General features: G+C 47.7%; 1 protein-coding gene across 2 annotated transcripts in view; it reads right to left on the bottom strand.

Moving 5' to 3' along the window:
* Window positions 1–21,094, bottom strand: part of CLIP2 (CAP-Gly domain containing linker protein 2) — a 234,474-nt gene that overhangs the window by 78,967 nt on the left and 134,413 nt on the right. For both annotated transcript variants that reach the window (XM_063953720.1, XM_063953721.1), the window contains exon 4: window positions 5,143–5,267. In XM_063953720.1, coding sequence (XP_063809790.1) covers window positions 5,143–5,267 — 125 coding nt within the window. The remainder of the gene's footprint in view (window positions 1–5,142; window positions 5,268–21,094) is intronic.

Here is a 21,094-nt window from a genome sequence, read left to right as displayed (position 1 = left end):
CCTTCCTTGTGGAGTGGGCATTTACAGATTTTTGGTTGTGGCAGGCCTGCCACAGAATGTGCAAGCTGAATTGTACTACAAATCCAACGAGCAATAGTCTGCTTAGAAGCAGGAGCACCCAGCTTGTTGGGTGCACACAGGATAAACAGCGAGTCAGATTTCCTGACTCCAGCCGTCCTGGAAACATATATTTTCAGGGCACTGACAACGTCTAGCAACTTGGAGGCCTCCAAGTCCCTAGTAGCCGCAGGCACCACCAATAGGTTGGTTCAGGTGAGACGCTGAAACCACCTTGGGGAGAAACTGAGGACGAGTCCTCAATTCCGCCCTGTCCGAATGGAAAATCAGATAAGGGCTTTTTCAGGATAAAGCCGCCAATTCTGACACGCGCCTGGCCCAGGCCAGGGCCAACAGCATGACCACTTTCCATGTGAGATATTTTAACTCCACAGATTTAAGTGGTTCAAACCAATGTGACTTTTGGAACCCAAAACTACATTGAGATCCCAAAGTGCCACTGAAGGCACAAAAGGAGGCTGTATATGCAGTACCCCTTTTACAAACGTCTGAACTTCAGGGACTGAAGCTAGTTCTTTTTGGAAGAAAATTGACAGGGCCGCAAATTTGAACCTTAATGGACCCCAATTTCAGGCCCATAGACACTCCTGTTTGCAGGAAATGTAGGAATCGACCCAGTTGAATTTCCTCCGTCGGGCCTTACTGGCCTCGCACCACGCAACATATTTTCGCCAATTGCGGTGATAATGTTTTTGCGGTTACAACCTTCCTGGCTTTGATCAGGATAGGGATGACTTCATCCGGAAAGCCTTTTTTTTCCTTCAGGATCCGGCGTTCAACCGCCATGCCGTCAAACGCAGCCGCGGTAAGTCTTGGAACAGACAGGGTCCTTGCTGGAGCAGGTCCCTTCTTAGAGGTAGAGGCCACGGATCCTCCGTGAGCATCTCTTGAAGTTCCGGTTACCAAGTCCTTCTTGGCCAATCCGGAGCCACGAATATAGTGCTTTCTCCTCTCCATCTTATCAATCTCAGTACCTTGGGTATGAGAGGAAGAGGAGGGAACACATACACTGACTGGTACACCCACGGTGTTACCAGAGCGTCTACAACTATTGCCTGAGGGTCTCTTGACCTGGCGCAATACCTGTCGAGTTTTTTAATCATGTGGACGACTTCTGGGTGAAGTCCCCACTCTCCCGGGTGGAGGTCGTGCTGAGGAAGTCTGCTTCCCAGTTGTCCACTCCCGGAATGAATACTGTTGACAGTGCTATCACATGATTTTCCGCCCAGCGAAGAATCCCTGCAGCTTCTGCCATTGCCCTCCTGCTTCTTGTGCCACCCTGTCTGTTTACGTGGGTCACTGCCATGATGTTGTCCGACTGGATCAACACCGGCTGACCTTGAAGCAGAGGTCTTGCTAAGCTTAGAGCATTGTAAATGGCCCTTAGCTTCAGGATATTTATGTGAAGTGATGTATCCAGGCTTGACCCTAAGCCCTGGATATTCCTTCCCTGTGTGACTGCTCCCCAGCCTCGCAGGCTGGCATCCGTGGTCACCAGGACCCAGTCCTGAATGCCGAATCTGCGGCCCTCTAGAAGATGAGCACTCTGCAACCACCACACGATGGATACCCTTGTCCTTGGTGACAGGGTTATCCGCTGATGCATCTGAAAATGCGACCCGGACCATTTGTCCAGTAGGTTCCACTGGAAAGTTCTTGCGTGGAATCTAACGAATGGGATTGCTTCGTAGGAAGCCACCATTTTTACCCAGAACCCTTGTGCATTGATGCACTGAGACTTGGTTCGGTTTTAGGAGGTTCCTGACTAGCTCGGATAACTCCCTGGTTTTCTCTTCCGGGAGAAACACCTTTTTTCTGGACTGTGTCCAGGAACATCCCTAGGAAACAGAAGACAAGTCGTCGGAACCAGCTGCGATTTTGGAATATTGAGAATTCAATCGTGCTGCCGCAACACTACCTGAGATAGTGCTACACCGACTTCCAACTGTTCCCTGGATCTTACCCTTATCAGGGAATCGTCCAAGTAAGGGATAACTAAAATTTCCTTCCTTCGAAGGGATATCATTTCGGCCATTACCTTGGTAAAGACCCGGGGTGCCGTGGACCATCCCTACGGCAGCGTCTGAACTGATAGTGACAGTTCTGTACCATAACCTGAGGTACCCTTGGTGAGAAGGGTAAACTTTGACATGAAGGTAAGCATCCTTGATGTCCCAAGACATCATGTAGTCCCCTTCTTCCAGGTTCGCAATCACTGCTCTGAGTGACTCAATCTTGAATTTGAACCTCTGTATGTAAGTGTTCAAAGATTTTTGATTTTAGATTTAGAATCGGTTTCACCGGGCCGTCTGGCTTCGGTACCACAATAGTGTGGAATAATACCCCGTTCCCTGTTGCAGGAGGGGTACCTTGATTATCACCTGCTGGGTGATTGGCTTCCAAAACTGCCTCCCTGTCAGAGGGAGACGTCGGTAAAGCCGACTTTTGGAAACGGCGAGGGGGAGACGTCTCGAATTTCAATATGTACCCTTGAGATATTACCTGAAGGATCCAGGGGTCTACTTGCGAGTGAGCCCACTGCGCATTGAAATTCATTGAGAACGGGCCCCCACCGTGCCTGAGTTTGTAAGGCCCTAGCGTCATACTGAGGGCTTTTGCAGAGGCGGGAAAGGATTTCTGTTCCTGGGAACTGGCTAATCTCTTCAGCCTTTTTCCTCTCCCTCTGTCACGAGCAGAAAAGAGGAACCTTTTGTCCGCTTGCCAACAAAGGACTGCGCCTGATAATACGGCGTCTTATTTTGAGAGGCGACCTGGGGTACAAACGTGGATTTCCCAGTTGTTGCCGTGGCCACCAGGTCTAAAAGACCGACCCCAAATGTCCCCTTTTAAAGGCAATACTTCCAAATGCCGTTTGGAATCCGCATCACCTGACCATTTTACTGGTAGAATTGGACAACGCACTTATACTTGATGCCAGTCGGCAAATATTCCGCTGTGCATCATGCATATATAGAAATGCATCTTTTAAATGCTCTATAGGCAATAATATACTATCCTTATCTAGGATATCAATATTTCCAGTCAGGGAATCCGACCATGCCAACCCAGCACTGCACCTCCAGGCTGAGGCGATTGCTGGTCGCAGTATAACACCAGTATGTGTGTGAATACATTTTTGGATACCCTCCTGCTTTCTATCAGCAGGATCCTTAAGGGCGGCCATCTCATGAGAAGGTAGAGCCCTTGTTCTTACAAGCGTGTGAGCGCCTTATCCCCCCTAGGGGGTGTTTCCCAACGCACCCTAACCTCTGGCGGGAAAGGGTATACATATCATCACACACCTCATTTTATTTTTCCGATTCAGGAAAACTACAGGTAGTTTTTCCCTCACCATAATACCCCTTTTTGGTGGTACTCGTATTATCAGAAATGTATAAACATTTTCCATTGTCTCAATCATGTAACGTGTGGCCCTACTGGAAATCACGGTTGTCTCTTCACCGTCGACACAGGAGTCAGTATCCGTGTCGGCGTCTGTATCTGCCATCTGAGGTAACGGGCGCTTTAGAGCCCCTGACGGCCTATGAGACGTCTGGACAGGCACAAGCTGAGTAGCCGGCTGTCTCATGTCAACCACTGTTTTTTTATACAGAGCTGACACTGTCACGTAATTTTCAACAGTACATCCACTCAGGTGTCGACCCCCTAGGTGGTGACATCACTGTTACAGACACTCTGCTCCGTCTCCACATCATTTTTCTCCTCATACATGTCGACACAAACGTACCGACACACAGCACACACACAGGGAATGCTCTGATAGAGGACAGGACCCCACTAGCCCTTTGGGGAGACAGAGGGAGAGTATGCCAGCACACACCAGAGCGCTATATATATATACAGGGATAACCTTATATAAGTGTTTTTCCCCTTATAGCTGCTGTATGTTTTAATACTGCGCCTAATTAGTGCCCCCCTCTCTTTTTATTTAACCCTTTCTGTAGTGCAGGGAAGAGCCAGGGAGCTTCCCTCCAACTGAGCTGTGAGGGAAAATGGCGCCAGTGTGCTGAGGAGATAGGCTCCGCCCCCTTTTCGGCGGCCTTATCACCCGTTTTTCTGTATATTCTGGCAGGGGTTAAATGCATCCATATAGCCCAGGAGCTATATGTGATGCATTTTTTGCCATGTAAGGTATTTTTATCGTGTTTTATTGCGTCTCAGGGCGCCCCCCCCAGCGCCCTGCACCCTCAGTGACCGGAGTATGAAGTGTGCTGAGAGCAATGGCGCACAGCTGCAGTGCTGTGCGCTACCTTATTGAAGACAGGAACGTCTTCTGCCGCCGATTTTTCCGGACCTCTTCGCTCTTCTGGCTCTGTAAGGGGGCCGGCGGCGCGGCTCCGGGACCCATCCAGGCTGAACCTGTGATCGTCCCTCTGGAGCTAATGTCCAGTAGCCAAGAAGCCCAATCCACTCTGCACGCAGGTGAGTTCGCTTCTTCTCCCCTTAGTCCCTCGATGCAGTGAGCCTGTTGCCAGCAGGTCTCACTGAAAATAACAAACCTAAACTAAAACTTTCACTAAGAAGCTCAGGAGAGCCCCTAGTGTGCACCCTTCTCGTCGGGCACAGAAATCTAACTGGGGCTTGGAGGAGGGTCATAGGGGGAGGAGCCAGTGCACACCAGTTAGTCCTAAAGCTTTCTTTAGATGTGCCCAGTCTCCTGCGGAGCCGCTATTCCCCATGGTCCTTACGGAGTCCCCAGCATCCACTTAGGACGTTAGAGAAACAAACAAAAAAAACTTGTCTTTAGAGCAGTTTTTTAATAATGGCACAGTTATTGCTTAGTCTAATGGATAAATGGTTGGCTAAAATGTTTTAGTGAGCCACAAAAGTAAATGTCTTGAATATCCCAATAGTTATCTTGAGGCTTCATGGTGCCACTATCACCATAAACATCACGGACATTTTTAAATGCATCATAGTTATGTATACAGTAGGGGCTTAGCCTTAAGTCCAAGAGGGATTGTAGAGAACTCTAGAGCCAAGGCAGGTGGTTTTCCTTCACATTATAATATACACACACACACACATATAATGAATTCATACCTGGTACCAGCAACAGCTCCATCATTCTTGCCTAGGGGTTCATCCAATTCAACTCCACACCATTCTCCTTTTGCAAAATCTGTCTCACCAACATAACGAACTACTCCCGTCTTTGTACCGCCAACCTGCAAGGCAATACACATTGCACATTAACTCAGCTCTAAATAAAGAATATGTCATAGTAAACACAACTACTTCACATAGGAAGATACAATGCTGGATCACTCTGTGATATGCACGTCTCCATTTGTATGTACTGAACAGTTTGTCAACAATGAAATTAACAAAAAGAAACAATATGGCAAAACCATGGGTCAAAATTTAACAATGAGATTTGGAGACATACACGGCGGGATGTAATGTAGTCCGAGATCACCAGAGGTGCAAGATGCCGGCCTATCTCTGACTTTTTTTTAAAGGAGCAATCACTTACAAGGCATGCCAGCCAATCTCTGCCTTTTTTTTAAAGGGGCAATCCCTTACTTACAAGGCATGACTGCCTTGTAAGTAATTGCCCCTTTAAAAAAATGGCCAAGATCGGCTGGCATCTCGCACCCCCAGCATTCTCTGGCTCCATTGCATACCGCTGCATGTGTCTAACATAAATTGATATATCAGTATTGGTTCAGGGTTATATACAGTAAATATTCTGTGTACATTTATGAAAATACCAAAAACAACAACTTAAAATGCATGATGTCTTATTTAAGAGTTATAAGCATAATTAAGAAAAGGAGATTTATGGTAGACTTACCATGGTCAAATCTCTTTCTGCGAGGTACACTGGATTCCACAGGGAATACATCGGGGTGTAGCGTTGGATCTTGATCCGAGGCACCAACAGGCATAAGCTTTGACTGTTCCCAGGATGCATTGCACCACCTCCTTTATAACCCCGCCTTCAAGCACTGGAGCTCAGTTTGGCTAACCAGTCCAATGCAGTAGCAGGTAAAAGAGAAGATAGCTGTTAGTCACATAGAACCACATCCTCACGACAGGAGAAGGGACTAGCGGCTAATGCCATACAAACCCAAAGAAGCTAGGTGCGTCAGGGTGGATGCCCTGTGGAATCCAGTGTACCTCGCAGAAAGAGATTTAACCATGGTAAGTCTACCATAAATCTCCTTTTCTGCGGCGGGGTACACAGGGATTCCACAGGGAATACATCGGGGATGTCCTAAAGCAGTTCCTCATGGGATGGGACGCACCGTAGCGGGCACAAAAACATGGCGTCCAAAGGAAGCATCCCGGGAGGCGGAAGTATCAAAGGCATAGAACGTGATAAATGTGTTCACTGAGGACCACGTAGCTGCCTTGCACAATTGTTCTGCAGACCCGCCATGACGGGCAGCCCAAGAAGGTCCAACAGATCGAGTAGTATGGGCTTTGATAGCAGCAGGAGCTGGAAGACCAGCCTGTGCACAGGCATGTGCAATCACCATTCTAATCCATCTGGCCATGGTTTGCTTATTCGCAGGCCAGCCACGTTTGTGAAAACTGAAAAGTGCAAAACGGGTATCTGACCTTCTGAAGGAGGCAGTCCTTTCTACGTAAATACGGAGATCCCGTACCATATCCAAAGACCGCTCTTTGGAGGACAAAGCAGAAGAGATAAAGGCGGGAACCACAATCTCTTGGTTAAGATGAAAAGATGATACCACCTTAGGTAGACAACCACGGTGAGTTCGAAGAAAGGGTGGCTGACAGGACAATGCGCCTAAGTCAGACACCCTCCTAGCAGAGGCAATAGCCAGTAAAATCACGACCTTTAGCGTAAGGCATTTAAGGTCCACAGACTCAAAAGGTTAAAATGGAGACTCTTGTAAGGCATTTAAGACAACAGACAGATCCCATGGAGCCACAGGAGGGACATAGGGAGGCTAAATCCATAAAACGCCCTGAGTGAAAGTATGAACATCAGGAATAGGCGCAATTTTCCTCTGAAACCACACCAACAAGGCAGATATATGAACCTTGAGGGAGGCCAGACAAAGGCCTAAATCTAGGCCTTGTTGCAGAAAACCCAAAAGCCTAGAAGTTCTGAACAAATAGGTATCATAATTCTTAGCAGCACACCATGTGAAGTAAGAGTTCCAAACCCTGTAATAAAGCTGTGCAGAAGCCGGTTTGCGGGCCTTCAACATAGTTTGAAGAACCGCCTCAGAGAATCCCTTGGCCCTCAGGAGTGAAGCTTCAAGAGCCACACCGTCAAAGCCAGTCTGGCCGGATAGACACAAGGGCCCTGAATGAGAAGGTCTGGGCATTGAGGAAGTAGAAGAGGACGCTCTATTGATAGACCCTGCACATCTGAGAACCAATGCCGTCTGGGCCACGCTGGAGCGACTAGAAGTAGTATTCCTCTTTCTTGCTGGAACTTCCGTAGTACCCTGGGCAGGAGTAACACTGGAGGGAACACGTATGGAAGCTGAAAGTTCCATGGAATTGCCAGTGCGTCCAGGAACGCTGCTTGAGGATCCTTTGTCCTTGATCCGAAGACCGGTACCTTGTGATTGTGTCGAGACGCCATCAGGTCTACATCTGGTAGGCCCCACTTGTCCACTAGGAGTTGAAAGACTTCCGGATGAAGACACCACTCTCCGGCGTGAACGTCCTGACAACTGAGGAAATCCGCTTCCCAGTTGAGGACTCTGGGGATGAACACTGCCGATATTGCTGTCAGATGGTGTTCCATGCAACGGAGGATTTTTGATACTTCCAGCATTGCCATGTGGCTTCGAGTGCTGCCTTGATGATTTATGTACACCACCGGGGTGGCGTTGTCTGATTATACTTGAATAGGCCTGTTCTATACTAAGGGCAGGGCCAGTGTCAATGCATTGAACACCGCCCGCAATTCCAGAATGTTTATCGGGAAGAGAGACTCCTTCATGGTCCACCGACCCTGGAGAGAGTGTTGCTCCAACACCGCACGCCAACCCCGCAGACTGGCATCTGTTGTCAGTGGGGCCCAGCTGGAGATCCAGAATGGTTGGCCCCTGCTCAAACGTTGGTCCTCCGGAGTCAAGGAGATCATTTGAGACCTGATCCGATGAGGCAGGCCGTCCCACTTGGAAAGGATTAACCTCTGCAGAGGGTGGAAATGAAATTGAGCTTACTCTACCATGTTGAAAGTACATGCATCGCCGAGTGTATCGACACTCTTGGTCGAGAAAGAAATATCTGATCCTGTCCTGAAGTTTCAGGACCTTCTCTGGAGACAGAAACAATCATTGGTTGTGTGTATCCAGCAGTGCCCCCAGGTGCACCATGCTCTGAGCAGGGACCAGCGAGGACTTTTTCCAGTTGATGAGCCACCCGTGGGCTTGTAGGAATTGGGCCGTCAGTTCCAGATGACTGAGGAGAACCTATTGGGAGTTCGGCAGCATCAGCAAGTCATCCAGATACGGCAGGAACCTGATTCGTCATCACGGCCATGACCTTGGTGAAGATCCGAGGGGCTGTTACCAATCCAAAAGGCAGTGCCTGGAATTGATAATGTAGGTTGCCAATAGCAAACCGCAGATATTGCTGATGTGACATGGCAATAGGTATGTGCAGGTAAGCATTCTGTATGTCCCGGGATACCATATAGTCTTCGGGTTCCATGGCCAGCACTATAGAGCGCAAAGTTTCCATATGGAATTTGGATACTCTCACAAACTTATTCAATGATTTGAGGTTGAGCATAGGCCGGAAGGACCCATTTGGCTTCGGAGCTAGAAACAGGGTCGAATAGTACCCCTTGCCTCTCCGAGACAGAGGTACTGGCAGTACCACTCCTGTATCAAGGAGGGCTTGCACAACCAAGTGTAGAGCTTGCACTTTTAACAGATCTGCAGGGATAACCATTGTGCAAAACTGGCGAGGGGGACAGCTCTTGAAAGAGATTGCGTACCTGTGAGAGACGACTTCATGCACCCAGGTGTCCAAAGTGGTCTTTAACCAGGTCTGGGCGAACTGCAGAAGTTGGCCTCTCACCCTGTGGTCCCCCAGGGGGAGGCCCACCCAGTCATGCGGCAGGCTTGTCTTGTTTGGAAGCAGGCTGACAGGCGGCCAAGGATTGTTTAGATTTAGGCTTATTGGTTTTGGAAGCACAAGGCTGTCGCGGATACGCCTGACCCTTTGCTTTCCCTGGAGGTCGAAAGGAACAAAAGGTGGTACTTCTAGCCTTCAGAGCAGAAGGATTAGTATTTGGGAGACACACAGTCTTAGCAGTAGCTAAGTCAGTTACAATCTTGGTCAGATCCTCCCCAAATAGGATATCTTCCTTAAGAGGGTCTTTTTAGAGTCCAGGTCCACCTTTCAGGACCTCAACCACAGAATTCGACGAGCCAGGATAGACGTAGTAGATGCCTTGGCCACCATTACACCTGCATCAGAGGCCGCCTCCTGAATATAGTGAGCGGCTGTGGAAATATAAGACAGATATTGTCTGGCAGTGTCAGAAAAATCCTGAGGCAGCTCATCCTCAATTGCCTAAACCCATGCTTCAATTCCTTTCGCAGCCCAGGAAGCTGCCATAGTGAGTCTATGTACCGCACCAGTAAAAGTAAATAGACTTCAGGCATCCCTCCACACGCTTATCTGACGGTTCCTTCAGTGAGGTGACAATGGTGACAGGCAAAGTAGATGACACCACAAGTCGGGCGACATAAGAGTCCACAGGTGGTGGAGTTTCCCAGTTGTTACTCAACTCCGCAAGGATAGGATAACGAGCTAGCATCTTTTTAGACAGGGAAAATTTCTTTCCTGGCGACGACCAGGATTCCTGACGTATGTCAATTAAGTGATCAGAATGTGGTAAGACTACTTTAGCAACCTTTTGACGTTTGAACTTATCAGGTTTCTTAGACACAGTAGTAGGCTCAATGGGGGTAATTCCAAGTTGATCGCAGCAGGATTTTTGTTAGCAGTTGGGCAAAACCATGTGCACTGCAGGGGAGGCAGATATTATATGTGCAGAGAGAGTTAGATTTGGGTGGGTTATTTTATTTCTGTGCAGGGTAAATACTGGCTGCTTTATTTTTACACTGCAAATTAGATTGCAGATTGAACACACCCCACCCAAATCTAACTCTCTCTACACATGTTAAATCTGCCTCCCCTGCAGTGCACATGGTTTTGCCCAACTGCTAACAAAATTCCTGCTGCGATCAACTTGGAATTACCCCCAATGTCATTATCTATTCGAAGAATTAGCTTAATAGCCTCCACTAGGTCAGGAACATCAACCTGGGTTGTAGATTCCTCACCAGAAGCCTGACAGATCAGTATATTCCCCATCCTCATCTGAAGAATTATCTGAAATATTAGTGGAATGTGAGGAAGAAATGGCCCGTTTAGATGACCCCTTGGCCCCAGAGGGGCGTGGGGTAGACTTTTGTCTAACCAAGGATTGATTTAATTGTTGTAATTGGGTAGACAGCGTATCCGCCCAGGGCGGATTAACTACAGGGACAATGTGGCTGCAATGGCACTGGAGGTCCCACAGGTGGCGTAAGACGTGTCACAAGTGTACTCAGCATAGAGAATGCTGCCCAAGGTGGGTCCTGATTGGCCACAGGTGCTGCAGGTTAACTGGGTGTATGGCACTCAGCGCCAGAGCCAGCAGCTAAAACTTCCCCCTCAGGTAAATCCGTGGCGCCAGTACTGCAGGATGCAGAAGCATCTGCGGATTTCCCGCCCTGTGTAGCAGACATTATAAGGAATGTAGCCGTAGGGCGTAACAGTACAATATAGCCAGACAAATACAATATCTCCAAAAAAAACCTATGTTATGTGACAGTAAACACAGGACACAAAACAGATGATTGAAGCGGTATGAGGTGACTGAAACACACAGTAAAAATATCAAATTGTATATTCTGTGTAACACTATCTATCTATCTATCTATATATATACAGTATATATATATATATACAGTATATATATATATATATATATATATATGGGACCCTGATGCACCTAGCCCCTCAGGGTACAGAATATAGTGATAGCAATATGTGATACAGGAGAATGGAATCCCACACAACAGCTACAGGCACACTCACTACTCACTCACATGTACAATGTAGAAGTTATTATATATAAACAATAAAACTGCACTGGACTAGTAAATTTACATATAAATATGTATGAGTATACATATAACAATGCACAGTAGATACTGGATGTATATCACAGAATACTTGTACTAAATATTCAGATAGCAGTACACTTGTTCTTAACTAACACTGTCTAAAAGGACATGTAGAATACTTAAGTGCCTGTAAATGCACAGCGCTGATGAGACAGAGCCCTGCAATCTCGAAGATGAGCCCAGCTACTAGTGAAGATGGCGCCAAAAAGCTCTGTCAGGGAGTGAGGGAGAGTGTGAGGCAGCTGCAGGGCGGGAACACCAGCAGTAGATGGGGCCCGGAGCTGGGGGAGGGACTACAGGTCAGCGCCTTATCCCCTATGCTGGTTCTCACCACCGGGTACTGTGGAGCCTACATCAAACGGATTTTAGTAAATCCGACCTGTGCTCCCTTGCCCTGGTGGATATAGTGGGGTCCCTGTGCAGTACAGTGTCCACGCAAGCGGCGCGGTCTGTCTCCTGGGACCGCGACCGGCGCGATTTACCGGCGGGGTCCCACATGGAGGACCCTCTTACCTCCTCCCTGATGTGCGGCCACACGATCCTGGAGAGTGTCAGGGGTGGTGTGCATGATGACCGGAGCGCCTCCACTGCTAGTACCCGGGAACCCTGCCACGGGAGTATGCTGCGCCGCTGGGGAGGTGATGGAGCCGCAGCACAGCATGTCATAAAGACATAGAAAGTGCTGCGGCCCTTGAAGTCTTCTTAAAAGCTCTTTTCAGGGCTTCGCCCACCTGTTATTGACCTGCTCTGCAGGCACCGACTTACAAACTAAGCTCCAGTGCCTGGAGGCGGGGTTATAGAGGAGGCGGTGCAATGCATCCTGGGAACAGTCAAAACTTTAGCCTGTTGGTGCCTCGGATCAAGATCCAACTCTACACCCCGATGTTATTCCCTGTGGAATCCCTGTGTACCCAGCTGCAGAAATATATACATATTTAAAATTACTGGAGCTAATTGGAACTCAAGACGAGAGATCAAATTTAAATTGTGGGGTATGATTTGTTTATACACAGCTGACTTCCCGCCTTTAAGCGGGATACAGTACGTTCAGCATCCCGATGGATGGGATGCCAACGGACATGTAGCCGACGCCGGAATTCCGACACGGTGCGCAGCACCGGAACACAGACATCCCAAAGGTAAGTATCGGGGAGACCTTTAAGGTTAGGGCCTGGGAGGGTGTGGGTTAAGGGTAGGCACTGCCGGGGTGTTGGGATAAGTAACTTTTGATGACTGGATTACAATGGAATTTATAATCTACAATAGTACAAAATAACTATAGAAATAGACAACACATCATGCAAACCTTACTTATGTTTCTCAATAGTTAAAGCTTTCTTCCAAACACGTAGATGACTCTGGATAGTAATGAGCAACCACAATGCACTCTGACTGCTTTCACTACCAAAGGATTTCAGTGCAAATTATTACATTTGTTTCCCTTTGTACTGTTAATGTGTTTGAGTAAAAAACCTAAGCAATCAAATTTTAAAATGTGTATTTTGGCGCGATCAGTCTCCCTTCAGACAAATGATAAGAGCAACTCTTGAGATTTTATCAGTAATACAATTTTAATGATGTGTTGCACTAGCAGTGTATTTTCAGCTCCCTTTTGGCTAAATTGTGAGAGTTTTTTACAGTATGTCCTGTCTTCTGAGCCGAATAACAAGATCTACACTTGACAACTTATCTCTAGTAAGAAAGCCAACAGATCCAGTACAGAAACCTATCAATTTTGTGTACTAGAGAGCATTTTAAGATAGATGCACAACTAAAAAATCAGGATATAATAGGACCTTTGATCTAATCGGATCCCTCCCAGCATTCCCAGTTTAAGGGGTATATGCAATTGCGGTCGAATTCCCGAAATTGTCGAATTTCGGGTCATTTTCGCCCCCAAAAAAAATTCGCCTATGCAATTCAGTGCTTTCCGACCAAAAAACGGACTTTCAAAATTCGACTTTTTGAAATTCAAATTTTTGCAAATTCGACTTTTCTGCAATGATACAAGTGCTGCAATTCGACCAAAGCATATTCAATTCAAGTTTGAAAATTCGACAGCAGTGCTTTTAGACAGCAAATTCGTCATTTTCAATCCGCCACACTTTGGAGGGTGAAAACAATAAAAAAAAATTTAAACATTTTTTTTTGGTGTTTTTTTTTTTAGGAATAGCATATCTATTTATATTATAAGGGATTAGGTACTTTTTTTTTTTTTTTTGGAGGCACAAATATTATTTATATATTTTTTAAAATATTTTTTTATTTTATTTATTTTTTTATTGCTGGAACGGTAAAATCCTAAAAAAAAATGGCGTGGGGTCCCCCCTCCAAAGCATAACCAGCCTCGGGCTCTTCGAGCTGGTCCTGGTTCTAAAAATGCGGGGAAAAAATTTACAGGGGATCCCCCGTATTTTTAAAACCAGCACCGGGCTCTGCGCCTGGTGCTGGTGCCAAAAATACGGGGGACAAAACGAGCAGGGGTCCCCCGTATTTTTAACACCAGCATCGGGCTCCACTAGCTGGACAGATAATGCCACAGCCGGGGGTCACTTTTATGCCGTGCCCTGCGGCCGTGGCATTAAATATCCAACTAGTTACCCCTGGCCGGGGTACCCTGGGGGAGTGGGGACCCCTTCAATCAAGGGGTCCCCCCCCCCCAGCCACCCAAGGGCCAGGGGTGAAGCCCGAGGCTGTCCCCCCCATCCAATGGGCTGCGGATGGGGGGGCTGATAGCCTTTTGTGATAATGAAAATAATATTGTTTTTTCCAGCAGTACTACAAGTCCCAGCAAGCCTCCCCCGCAAGCTGGTACTTGGAGTACCACAAGTACCAGCATGCGGGAGAAAAACGGGCCCGCTGGTACCTGTAGTACTACTGGATAAAAAATACCCAAATAAAAACAGGACACAGACACCGTGACAGTAAAACTTTATTACACACTACCGACACACACATACTTACCTATGTTCACACGCCGACATCGGTCCTCTTCTCCATGTAGAATCCAGGGGTACCTGAAAATAAAAGATCAATATACTCACCTCAGCCATGGTCCAGAGATAAATCCACGTACTTGTAGAAAAAAACAAACCGCAAATACCCGACCAAACGGACTGAAAGGGGTCCCATGCTGACACATGAGACCCCTTTCCACGAATGAGACCTGTCAGTGACAGCTGTCACACAAAGGTCTCTAAAGCCAATCAGGAAGCGCAACTTCGTTGCGCTCATCTGATTGGCTCTGCGCGTCTGAGCAGACAGCGCATCGCACAGCCCCGTCCATTATATTCAATGGTGGGAACTTAGCGGCTAGCGGTGAGGTCACCCGCCGGTCAGCGGCTGACCGCGGGTTAACCCCACCGCTACCCGCAAAGTTCCCGCCATTGAAAGTAATGGAGCGGCTTTGCGATGCGCTGTCTGACAGCTCAGACAGTGCACAGCCAATCAGGTGAGCGCCACGGAAGTAGCGCTTCCTGATTGGCTGAAGGGACTTCAGTGACAGGAGTCACGTGATGTCCCGGCATTCGGGAGAAAGGGGTCTGATGTGAAAGCATGGGACCCCTTTCAGTCCGGTATGGAGCGGGTATTTGCGGTTTGTTTTTTTGCCAAGTACGTGGATTATCTCTGGACCTGGATTTACCTCTGGACGCTGGAAGGTGAGTAAAAAATTTTCACAGGTACCCTCGGATCGTCGGAGACCGTGGCAGTCGGCGTGTCAACATAGGTAAGTATGTGTGTGTCGGTAGTGTGTAATAAAGTTTTACTATCAAGGTGTCTGTGTACTGTTTTTATTTGGGTATTTTTTTCCCAGTAGTACTACAGGTACCAGCGGGCCCGTTTTTCTCCCGCATGCTGGTACTTGTGGTTCTCCAAGTACCAGCTTGCGGGGGAGGCTTGCAGGGACTTGTAGTACTGCTGGAAAAACAATATTATTTTCATTATCACAAAAGGCTATCAGCCCCCCCATCCGCAGCCCATTGGATGGGGGGGGGACAGCCTCGGGCTTCACCCCTGGCCCTTGGGTGGCTGGGGGGACACACCCCTTGATTGAAGGGGTCCCCACTCCCCCAGGGTACCCCGGCCAGGGGTGACTAGTTGGATATTTAATGCCACGGCCGCAGGGCACGGCATAAAAGTGACCCCCGGCTGTGGCATTATCTGTCCAGCTAGTGGAGCCCGATGCTGGTGTTAAAAATACGGGGGACCCCTACTCTTTTTGTCCCCCGTATTTTTGGCACCAGCACCAGGCGCAGAGCCCGGTGCTGGTTTTAAAAATACGGGGGATCCCTGGCCAATTTTTCCCCGGATTTTTAGAACCAGGACCAGCTCGATGAGCCCGAGGCTGGTTATGCTTTGGAGGGGGGACCCCACGCCATTTTTTTTTTCGGGTTTTTCCCGTTTTTTCCCGTTTTTTTAAAATCGCGGCAAAATCCGCCAAATCGGCCGATTTTCGCCCGCGGTTCTGGCGAATCCGTTTTTCATTGAATATGGTGAATTCCGGCAGCCACCTTCCGCAATTCACCTGTCGAATTAAGTCGAATTAAAAAACGGCGAAAAATTGCCGCGATTCGCCGTGAATTGCATATACCCCTAAATCTGCACATGCGCAGGCGGACTCCCAGGCCATAAACCCGAAAGTCCAGGAACTGGCGCTGATATCATAGGGAGACCAGTCCTTTGCTGTACCAATCACATATGTTAGTACATGTGCGATTAGTATGGATGCGATGTGAGATGTACCGTACTCTAGGTTAGTACATTATGCCCATAGCTGGGTACACACTAGATGATATAGTGGACGATGTGCCTGATTCCAACACATCATTCACAATATCCTGTTGTGTGTATGCACTATGCCGCTGACGATGCGTGCTCCCATTTGTCGGCCGCGCATGCAGGTCCAATGGACGAAATCGCCAGCGAGGGCAATGCTGCTGATTGCAGCATTGTCCCCGCTTTCCCCCGCACCCACCGTCACTCGCTGTTGGTGGCATCAACAAGTGTGTATGCACTTCCCCATGCCTGCCCCGCCACCGGTGGCACAAACCTCACAATCGTCTATTGTTTCTGATTCCAGCAGGGCCAGATTAAGCCTTGGGGGTGCCCATGGCACTTAAGATGGGGGCCACAGTGGAAGGGGGCGGGAGATGTGTATATTAGATTGTGCATACCTCTCAACATGACCCATTCCAGGAGGGACAAAATTATCTCTACCTGGACTTCCCTCTTAATATATGATTGGTGTCACCTGTGTTGAACTAACTGATAAGAAAGGTGTTTCAACACAGGTAATTGCAATCATAACTTAAGAAGGATGTCCAGTTAGAGAGCATTTTGTTCCTCATAGAATGGGTCATGTTGGGGTGTATGGATTGTATAGATTAAATTTAAACCAATGGTGTATATTAGATTTTAACTAATAGCTTACTAATGCATAGGTACTGTTCATAGCTCCACCTAATTGAAAGACAACTTACACAACCTTAAAATACACATACAAAAATAAAATCTATAAATTATCATTTATCTTGTCATATGCAAGAATAGCAACAACCTCTGTACTACTTACACGCTGGGACAGGACTCAGGTGTGTGTGTCTCTCTCTGTAGACCTTCATTAGATAACAGGTTACACAGGACCCAGACACCCAGGCGGGGAGGAAGAGAAGCTGGGATCCCTGGTCAGAAAGCACCATCGGTAGCTCATGAAACCTGGTTGCTTGTTTCTATATTGTTTTTCTGCTAATACACCTGTATATTATACCTTTTGTTATGCAATTGTCTATGTGTATTTGTTTATGTTCCCTTTCCCTGCCTTTATTTCTTTAGTTCCCCTCTTCCATTTTTTTTTTTACAAAATCTTTAATAAAAATGTATTGATGTTAGAAAAAAAAATTCAAGGTAGTGGAATACATACCGTTATTCTTTTTGGTAAAGACTACCTGCTCTTATCTGTGTCTGTCTCTCTGCTGGGGCTTGTTATAGCTTCTGCAAAAGAAGTGCCAAAGCCATCCTGCGACAAGGCACCCCTGATCTGTATATACCACACCGCTCACACCTGGGTACAACACAACTTCATCCCATGATTCTGGACTATCTTGTGGAGGGTGTCTGAAACCTACTGTTCCCTTAATATTTCATATAGCTAAAGAGTATTTTGTATTTACTCACAACGTTGCTTTCTTGTTTAGGCCAGTTGGCTCACCTCAGTAGACAACACTTGCCTAATCTCCCAGAACATCTGAAGACTGGAGACTGATGAATATCTAAAGAGTAAAAAGGTCTCCTACAAACTCCTTGCTGCCTCCCATTGCACTGAGGTCATCAGTCTGATTCCCACCATGGCCCTAACTGTGTGGAGTTTGTATATTCCCCCTGTACTTGCCTGGGTTTCCTTCGGTTTCCTCCAAAAATATACAGTTAGGTTAACTGGCTCCCGACAAAAAATTAACCCTGGTGTGTAAGTGTGTGTGTGTGTACACATGTGTTTAGGGCAGGCTAGATGGGCCAAGTGGTTCTTATCTGCTGTCAAATTCTATAATCCTATGTTTCTATCATGTCACTGTGGTCCCACCCCACCTCTTGCTTTAAAATGCCGGGAAAGAACATGTATCTATAAATGTTCTAATCTCAGATGGTGATAGGATAGCAGAAACAGAGCAGTAACAGAAATGTGACCATAAACCTGAGAATGTAACGGCTTATTCACAATAGGGTATTGCAGCTTTTCTTAAGACATTTGTGCTGCTGTCAAATCATAGTGTTATTATAAATGATGACTGATCTGTTGGGTCCTACGTTGCCAGACAGTGGGTAAAAATAAGAATTTACTCACCGGTAATTCTATTTCTCGTAGTCCGTAGTGGATGCTGGATACTCCGTAAGGACCATGGGGAATAGACGGGCTCCGCAGGAGACTGGGCACTCTAAAAGAAAGATTAGGTACTATCTGGTGTGCACTGGCTCCTCCCTCTATGCCCCTCCTCCAGACCTCAGTTAGGGAAACTGTGCCCGGAAGAGCTGACACTACAAGGAAAGGATTTGGAATCCAGGGTAAGACTCATACCAGCCACACCAATCACACCGTACAACTTGTGATAACTATACCCAGTTAACAGTATGAACAACAAATGAGCCTCATTAACAGATGGCTCGTAACAAAACCCTTTAGTTAAGCAATAACTATATACACGTATTGCAGAGAGTCCGCACTTGGGACGGGCTCCCAGCATCCACTACGGACTACGAGAAATAGAATTACCGGTGAGTAAATTCTTATTTTCTCTGACGTCCTAGTGGATGCTGGGTACGCCGTAAGGACCATGGGGATTATACCAAAGTTCCCAAACGGGCGGGAGAGTGCGGATGACTCTGCAGCACCGCATGAGCAAACTCAAGGTTCTCCTCAGCCAGGGTATCAAACTTGTAGAATTTTGCAAACGTGTTTGACCCCGACCAGGTAGCAGCTCGGCAAAGTTGTAATGCCGAGACCCCTTGGGCAGCCGCCCAAGAAGAGCCCCCTTCCTCGTGGAATGGGCTTTGACTGATTTAGGATGCGGCAGTCCAGCCGCAGAATGTGCAAGTTGAATCGTGCTACAGATCCAGCGAGCAATAGTCTGCTTAGAAGCAGGAGCACCCAGCTTGTTGGGTGCATGCAGGATAACAGCGAGTCAGCATTTCTGACTCTAGCCGTCCTGGAAACATAGATTTTCAGGGCCCGGACTACATCCAGCAACTTGGAGGCCTCCAAGTCCCGAGTAGCCGCAGGCACCACAATAGGTTGGTTCAAATGAAACGCTGATACCACCTTAGGGAGAAATTGGGGACGAATCCTCAATTCTGCCCTGTCCATATGGAAGATCAGATAAGGGCTTTCACATGACAAAGCCGCCAATTCTGACACACGCCTAGCCGAAGCCAAGGCCAAATATATATATATGACCACTTTCCACGTGAGATACTTCAACTCCACGTTCTGAAGTGGCTCCAACAATGTGATTTTAGGAAATCCAACACTACGTTGAGATCCCAAGGTGCCACTGGAGGCACAAAAGGGGGCTGAATATGCAGCACTCCCTTAACAACGTCTGAACTTCAGGCAGCGTCTTTCCTAGCCTTTAACAGCGTAGGAATCCCTTCATCTGGAACGCCCTTTTCCGTTGGGATCCGGCGTTCAACCGCCAAGCCCTCGAACGCAGCCGCGGTAAGTCTTGGAACAGACAGGGCCCCTGCAGTAACAGGTCCTGTCTGAGAGACAGAGGCAATGGGTCCTCCGAGATCATTTCTTGTAGTTCTGCGTACCAAGTTCTTCTTGGCCAATCCGGAACTACGAGTATAGTTCTTACTCCTCTTTTACTTACTATCCTCAGTACCTTGGGTATGAGAGGAAGAGGAGGGAACACATCAACCGACTGGTACACCCACGGTGTCACTAGTGCGTCCACAGCTATCGCCTGAGGGTCTCTTGACCTGGCGCCATACTTTTTTAGCTTTTTGTTGAGGCGGAACCCATCATGTCCACCTGTGGCCGTTCCCAACGGTTCACAATCTGCGTGAAGACTTCTGGATGAAGTCCCCACTCTCCCGGGTGGAGGTCGTGCCTGCTGAGGAAGTCTGCTTCCCAGTTTTCCACACCCGGAATGAACACTGCTGACAGTGTTAGCACGTGATACTCCGCCCATCGGAGAATCCTTGTGGCTTCTGCCAACGCCATCCTGCTTCTTGTGCCGCCTTGTCGGTTTACATAGGCGACAGCTGAATTGTCTGACTGAATCAGCACCGGCTGGTTTTGAAGCAGGGGTTCTGCTTGCCTTAAGGTATTGTAAATGGCCCTCAGGTCCAGAATATTTATGTGTAGGGAAGTCTCCTGACTCGACCATTGTCCTTGGAAATTCCTTCCCTGAGTGACTGCTCCCCAACCTCGGAGGCTTGCATCCGTGGTCACCAGGACCCAGTCCTGAATGCCGAATCTGCGGCCCTCGAGAAGATGAGCACTCTGCAGCCACCACAGCAGAGACACCCTGGCCCTCGGGGACAGGGTGATCAGCCGACGCATCTGAAGATGCGATCCTCACTTGTCTAACAGGTCCCACTGAAAGTTCCTTGCATGGAACCTGCCGAAGGGAATTGCTTCGTAAGAAGCTACCATCTTTTCCAGGACTCGCGTGCAATGATGCACCGACACCTGTTTTGGTTTCAGGAGGTCTCTGACCAGAGATGACAACTACTTGTCCTTCTCCTCCGGGAGAAACACCTTCTTCTGTTCTGTGTCCAGAAACATGCCCAATATCAGCAGACGCGTCGTAGGACCCAGCTGCGACTTTGGGATATTCAGAATCCAGCCGTGCTGTTGTAGCACTTCCTGAGATAGTGCTACTCCGATCAACGACTGCTCCTTGGACCTCGCCTTTATAAGGAGATCGTCCAAGTACGGGATAATTATAACTCCCTTCTTTCGAAGGAGTATCATCATTTCGGCCATTACTTTGGTAAATACCCTCGGTGCTGTGGACAGACCAAACGGCAACGTCTGGAATTGGTAATGGCAGTCCTGTACCACAAAACGGAGGTACACCTGGTGAGGTGGGTAAATGGGGACATGTAGGTAAGCATCCTTGATGTCCAGTGATACCATGTAATCCCCCTCTTCCAGGCTTGCAATAACCGCCCTGAGCGATTCCATTTTGAACTTGAACTTCCTTATATAAGTGTTCAAGGATTTCAAATTTAGAATGGGTCTCACCGAACCGTCTGGTTTCGGTACCACAAACATTGTGGAATCGTAACCCCGTCCCTGTTGAAGGAGGGGA

Source organism: Pseudophryne corroboree, chromosome 2 (assembly GCF_028390025.1).
Source record: "Pseudophryne corroboree isolate aPseCor3 chromosome 2, aPseCor3.hap2, whole genome shotgun sequence".
NCBI classification, from domain to species: Eukaryota; Metazoa; Chordata; class Amphibia; order Anura; family Myobatrachidae; genus Pseudophryne; species Pseudophryne corroboree.
This window is presented reverse-complemented; position numbering and strand designations above follow the sequence as displayed.